General features: G+C 48.1%; 1 protein-coding gene across 1 annotated transcript in view; it reads right to left on the reverse strand.

Moving 5' to 3' along the window:
- Dnah6 (dynein axonemal heavy chain 6) overlaps positions 1–6,659 on the reverse strand; it is a 195,435-nt gene that overhangs the window by 54,479 nt on the left and 134,297 nt on the right. Inside the window, exons 59-60 of the mRNA XM_021190740.2 lie at positions 5,982–6,162; positions 4,299–4,478 (exon numbers count right to left, since the gene is read on the reverse strand). Coding sequence (XP_021046399.1) covers positions 4,299–4,478; positions 5,982–6,162 — 361 coding nt within the window. The remainder of the gene's footprint in view (positions 1–4,298; positions 4,479–5,981; positions 6,163–6,659) is intronic.

The following is a 6,659-nucleotide window of genomic DNA, read 5'->3' on the forward strand; positions in this document are numbered from 1 at the left end:
CCCTACCTCTCCCCCTCTCCCTTTCCCCCTCTCCCTCTCCCCCTCCCTCTCTGCCTCAGCTCAGGTATTTTTAGAGCATCCTCACATTCCTTTCTTTTATTTACTTTTTATTGCTTTTATGTATGGATGTGTATCTTTTTCTTTCCCCACAGAGGTCAGAAGAAGGTGTCAGATTCTGGGTGCTGAACTTGGGTCCTCTAGAAGAGCAGGAAGTGCTCTTAACCACTGAGCCATCTCTCCAGCTCCACATCTGTCCGTATGTATACATGTGTGCATTTTAAATTTATGTATGCCTGCATGTTCTGTGTGCCCCGTAAACATGCCTGGAGCCTGTGGAGGCCAGGAGTGGGCACTGTATCCTTGGAACTGGAGTTATGGACAGCTGCGAGTTGCCTGTGAATGCCAGCACAGCAAGTCCTCTTGACTGCTGAACCATCTTTCCAGCGCTCATATAGTTATTTCTGGAAGGAGGTTTTAGCCTTTGAAAAGCATGAATTCCCAAGCAACAGGGATAAGAAGGTATAGTCCGAGTCATTTAGGTGGTATTCAAGAAGTTAAAAATCCTTGCTTGACTTTGTATCTGCTAACAACAACAACAGCAACAGCAGCAGCAGCAGCAACAACAACAACAACAACCAGAAGGGACCTGAGATGGGAGAGCCCAAATCTGTGCTGCAGGAATTGAGGGGTAACAAGACTCTTAAAGGAGGCTTAGGCAAGTGCACCTCAGAGAGAGAACCCAGGCCCTCTAAGCAACAGGCTCTCGCTTGTTTTCATCTCTCAGTTAAGTCTTCTCAACACAGGACATGTGAGTTTCCAATGGGGTAGCCTTCTCTCCTGCAATTCCAACTGCTGGGGGGCCCTGGTGGGAGTGACAGTGGCCATTCAGACCAGTCTAGCTCATGTTCATAACCCTTGTCCAGGCATTCCCGCTTTCGTGGGAATTGTTTGACTGCTACGGATAAGATGCAAACAGTCTCTTCAGTCAAAAACCATGAAGTGCAGAGCACCACAGAGGGCAGGGGACAGAGAGCTTTAGCAGGCCTCTGGGTGGTCAGACTGTGGCTAGAGAGGATGCCCTTCGCCCGAGGCAAGGCAGGCTTAGTGGCACAGGAGGCGTCAGGTGAGAGGAGTAACTGCTGGTACCACTGGCTCCCTGCCCATCTGGCATCAGGGTGGCACCGGCTTCCCTCAAGTCTGGACTATCCTGAGCAACTTGCTAGACCACAGCATGAGGGCCGTTCATGCCACTTGGGGTCCTTCCACCTGGGTTCTCTGTACCTTTCCTGCGGGGAGATACCCTCTTGATACCCACCCCATTTTCTTGTAGCAAGATAGCCACTGACTGTGAGCTCAGTTGGATGCTGTGTGAGCCTATATGCATGGGGGTTAGGCCGGGCCACTGTCTGCAACAGCAGTAAGAGACTTCCCACATCTTACCGTGTGTCCCCATGAATACCGTAAGCCAGGAAAGCCAGACAATGATAATTTGAAGAAAATAAAAAAATGTATTGCAAAAGGGGGAGGGATTATAAACAAAATATACTGCTTTTTTTTCCTACTAAAGAATAAATTAAAATTTCTTTAAAAAACAAACAAAAAAAAACAAAAACAAAAAGCTTGTAAAGAATCTTCTGGGAAGAAATTTAAATTCTTCCAGAGTTAGCCCTTATTGAAGTCAAAATACGTGCTCAAGGTTGCACTTCCTGCTCCAAATTGCATTCTGTTTCTCACAGGGGACACTTTAAATTAGCCAACGGAGTGAGAAGGGACAGCTCAGAGCGAGAACTGTCCCCTTTGAGTCAGGGATTAAATCCCAGTGGGATTCCTGCCTGTGTGCTTGCCCGCTTGACTGGGCCCAACTATGCACTCTTCTGATGCAAACCTTTGCCTGGCTCAAGCTTTGGATTGTGTACTTATTTCCCTGAGACACTAGATCCACTTCTTAGAGTGGTCGGCAACCTGACCGTGGGAGCAGTCATCAGGGCTTGCACAGCAAGCAGACCTTCCTGGAGGAGGTGGCCTTGTGGCTGGAAGTCACAGTGCTGTAGATACTGGAGAGAGTGCTATTGGCCCAAAGGAATCAGTGAGTCTGGGCAGGAGTGTGACCAGTCGCCAGTGTGTCCCGAGGAGTCAGGCGTATTTGTAGTTCTCCAACTGTGAGCCACAGAGGAGGAGGAGGAGGCCTTTGTTGCAATGCCATGGGTGGGAACATGGAGGATTAGAAAAGTGGCATTGAGCTAAATTACTCTGCATAGAAAGGGGACGGTACACGCTCTGAGTGCTGGGAAAGGGCGGGGAAGGAGATGGGAGGGGTGGTTACTGTACTCGAGAGCACAGAGTAGGACAGGTGGGATGGCCAAGTCTATCTAAGAATCCCTGAAACCTGTAAGTAACAAAGTTGTACTCTCCTGGTGGACTCCTGCTGAGATGAATAGTGTTTAACTGCTGTGGCTATAAAAACAAAAGACACTGGGAGACTATGGGTACACTAGGTTGCCTCTCTATAGTAATCTTTTTACTATCTGTAAGAATCCCTTAACATATTATAGACCTTAACTTGTTATGCACAATAGTATTTCTTTTTTCTTTTTTCTTTTTTTTAAATTATGTATTCACTTTACATCCGGATTGCTCCCCTCTCCTTCTGGTGCCCCGCTCACCTAGTCCCTCTCCAGTCCTCCCTCCCCTTCTCCTCTAAGAGGGTGGCACCCCCACCCCCATCCCCCATGACACATCAAGTTGCTGCAGGCTAGGCCCATTTTCTCTCGCCTGAGACCTGACAGGGCAGCCCTATTAGGGGAGCATATTCCACAGACAGGGAACAGCTTTAGGGACAGCCCCCCTCCTGTTGTTGGAGAACCCACATAAAGACTGAGGTACACATCTGCTACATGTGTAGGGGACCTAGGGGCATTATAACATTTTTCTTTTTTTCTTACTGTCTTTGCCTTTTTCCTTCCAAGCTTTTGTACATAGATAGACTGCAGACTGCACATATTTCACCTAATACTTAAAAATTTTTTTTTTTTAGCTAAAATTAAAAATTATCGACACAGACATGACAGGAAGATCAGGGAGGCGGAAGTTTGGGCTGGCGAGGCACCCATAGGGTGAGCGTTCTATCTCCCTGAAGTCTTCAGTGATCCCACCAGAGCTTGCAGGAGCTTCAGGACTCAGAATAGATACTCTGAGTTCTTGGTGGAGACTGAGCATGGCTGTAAAGAAGGTGAGACATCAAGTCTTCCTGAGGAGAGAGGTGTGAACGTGAGGCAAGAGAGGCTGAGATAAAACTGGGATGCCTCACAGTCAGACAGTGAAACCGAAAGGAAGTGTTGGAAAGAGAGGCCTCAGCCACAGTCAGGGAAGACGTTCTGGGAAGGGCTTGGGGCAGACGCAGGAACCAGCTCGGCTAAGGCTGGTGCCACACTACCAAGCCAACTGCAGAGCAGAAACAGCCAGTGTAAAGTACAGAGAGATTCTTGTGTGTGTGTGTGTGTGTGTGTGTGTGTGTGTGTGATGTTTATGCATGTGGGTATTTATGCATTCTTTGCATACATGTGAACATGGAAGAGGAGACCTGATGTTGATATAGGGACTCATCTTCACTCTTCTGTCTTACTTCTTCAGATGGGATCTCTCCATCAAACCCAGTGCTCATCTGTGTAGCTAATGTTGCTAGCCAGGTTGCTCTGGGCATCCACTGGCTCTGTCCACCTGGCACTTGCTCTAGTCTTCATTCTTGAGCAGAAAACACTTTAACTATTGCCCCATCTCCCTAAGCCCTAAAGTGGGTTTCAATCTTCCTAATGCTGCGACCCTTTAATACAGTCCCTCATGTTGTGGTGACCCTCCAATCATAAAATTATTTTCGTTGCTGTAGTTTTGCTATTGTTATGAAATGCAATGTAAATGTCTGATATGCAGGATATCTGATACTCGACTCCTGTGAAAGGGCTGTTCAGTCCCCAAAGGGGTTGCAACCCACAGGTTGAGAAGTGTTGCCTTAAAAGGCATCTTATAACAAAAGGCAGGCAGATCAGAGGGAAAGCACTTCCTTTCTGTTTCACTGGTTGAGGAGCAGAGAGAAAATGAGCCTTGCCAAACTCAGCCCTGCCCTTCCTCCACAGGTTTCGCACACAGTGAGCACGGGACTCCTTAGGTGATCTGTAGATAGGGCCGCTCTTGAACTCTGCCTGCCCGCATTCGAGGTCCTGGAGGATTTTACCCCCCCAAACTCCACTCATGGCATGAAATAACCCAGCAGGGTTCAAAGGGAAGTCACGACAGTAAGTTACCTGCTTAAAATACTTCAGTGAATACTGATACATGGGGTCGATTTCCGAGAGGCTGGCTATGACGAAGTACATCACGGAGCCCTGAGTGGCCACCGGGCGGTACCTCTCCCGAGCTATGTTGATCATCAGCTCGGTGGACTCTGCTTCCTTCAGCCTGGTTTTAATGGCGCCCGAAGTAATCTGAATAAATACACAACATGTTCTTAGGGATCTGCCTCTGAAAAACTGGGGATCTGGGGTGCATCCAGCCCAGTCAAGAAAAGAAATACAGATGGAGTGAGTTCTCGATTGTAATTGGGCACTGAGGTGAAGGGGCGGTGAAAGGGGCTCTGGATCGATGACATTCTTCTGACCAAGCCGACTCGGGCTCCTCCTCGCCGTTAGGAGACTGGGAAGGATGGTGGACAGTGTCAGTAGTCAAGAGAAGGCCTGGGGTGGGGCGCAGAGGTTGAGTGTTCAGAGTGCAGAGATTCGGTGCTCACCACCGGACTGCATCCTCAGGCCAGTATGTAATTTTTAATATCAACCAAATATAAAGACCATGACACAGGCTCTTGTCTAGTCAAAGGCTCAAAGGACATTTTTTTTTTTCTTTTTCCCTTCCGGTAAAGCACTCTGCCTGTCTGAATCAATGAGAATCACGTTATGGACTGTGCTCCTTGGACATACTTCTGAAACCATGCTTTAAGCTTATGAGATAAATCGCTCCAGGATCACACACTTAATGTGAAACCTCACGGTGCCATCCACAGGTTTCTACTGACACCACTGGGGTGTGACCACCATGCCTAATGCTTAGAGAAGAGAGAGGATGAGCTACTCACAGATCCCCACTGCACTGGACTCACCTCCCTAATGAAGGGTAAGACATGCACCCTTCAGCTCTGGCCTGAGGTAAGCAGTAACAGGGGCTGTGACATAGGCTTGGGAGGAGGGAGAGGAGGGAGAGGAGGGAGAGGAGGGAGAGGAGGGAGAGGAGGGAGAAGAGGAAGAGGAGGAAGAGAGGAGGAGGAGGAGGAGATTGATTCTACTTGGAACCACCAGGCAGACTTCCTGGAGGAGGTGACAATAGCTTTCCACTTGTATCTTGTCCTTCTTCACAGCTTTTGTTTAAATGTTGAATAGACTAGACAGTCAGTGTTGTACAGTTTTTGTGCTCTTTTTTTGTTGATGACGAGGCCTAATAGCCTATGTGTGTCCTTGGCGACTTATAGGTGGCCCACTCTTGCTTCAAAGCCCATATAGAACCCTCAGATCCTGAAGCTATGACTTGTTAAATTTTTTATTTTATGCACACGGGTGTTTTGCCTGCATGTATGCCTGTGCACCACCTGTGTGCAGTGCTGGCAGATGCCAGAAGAGGGTGCTGGATCTTCTGGAACAGCAGTTACAGATGGTTATTAGTCACCATGTGGGTCCTTTGGAAGAGCAGCCAGTGCTCTTAACCACAGAGCCATCAGGGTGTCATCCAGTCCCCAAACTATGACTTTTAAAGCCACACACATTTCTTGTTTTCAGACTGAGTTTCTCTACATAACCTATGCTCCTCTGGAATTTGCCATAGTCCAGGTTAACATGCCTTTTTTTTCCCTCCTGCTTCAGCTTCTTGAGTGCTGGGACAGGCCTATACTGTCATGAATTGATAAACATGCTCTCTGTAAGCACTAAGGCTATGCCACTTGCCTTTGAGTCCTGGAGTGTATCAATAAGTTCTTCGTTATCCAGAATATTCCCTTCAGACGTAAAGAGCAGTTTCAGGATTTTGTCTTCAATAGATTTCAGCTGGTTTTTATCGCTGTTGATCCTCACGATGAGCTGGATTCTCTGTTCCTCCAAGTCAGGCTTTTCAAGTCGCACGACGTCACTAGAGCCGAAGTTGAAAGGCATGGATCACAACTTCTCAGGTCCCCTAAGTCACTGCTGTGTCCTGCCCTGTGTGTGACTATCCCCCCACCCCTACCCCCACCCCTGCCCCCGAGTAGTCTGAAAGCCAGCACTGTGAGTGAGTAGCTGAATCTGAAGTCTGAGAGCACAGAAACTCTGGTACGGCTCTTCAGAGGGCAGCAGCCGATCGTTTACTTACTTTTTATAAGTACTTATTTATATGGACTGTGTGCGTGCATGTGTCTGTGTGAGTGTGTGTATCTGTGTGTTTCTCTGTGTGTGTGTGTCTGTGTGTGCGCAGGTGTACCTGTGTGTATGTGTACCTGTGTGTGTGCATGAATTGGTGGACTAGTGTGTGTGAGTGTGTGTGTGTGGTGTGTGTGTGTGTGTGCATGTGCGTGTGCATGTGTGTGTGTGTGTGGTGTGTGTGGTGTGTGTGTGTGCGTGTGTGTGTGGTGTGTGTGTGTGTGCGTGTGT

This window comes from Mus pahari, chromosome 2 (genome assembly GCF_900095145.1).
Source record: "Mus pahari chromosome 2, PAHARI_EIJ_v1.1, whole genome shotgun sequence".
Classification (NCBI taxonomy): Eukaryota; Metazoa; Chordata; class Mammalia; order Rodentia; family Muridae; genus Mus; species Mus pahari.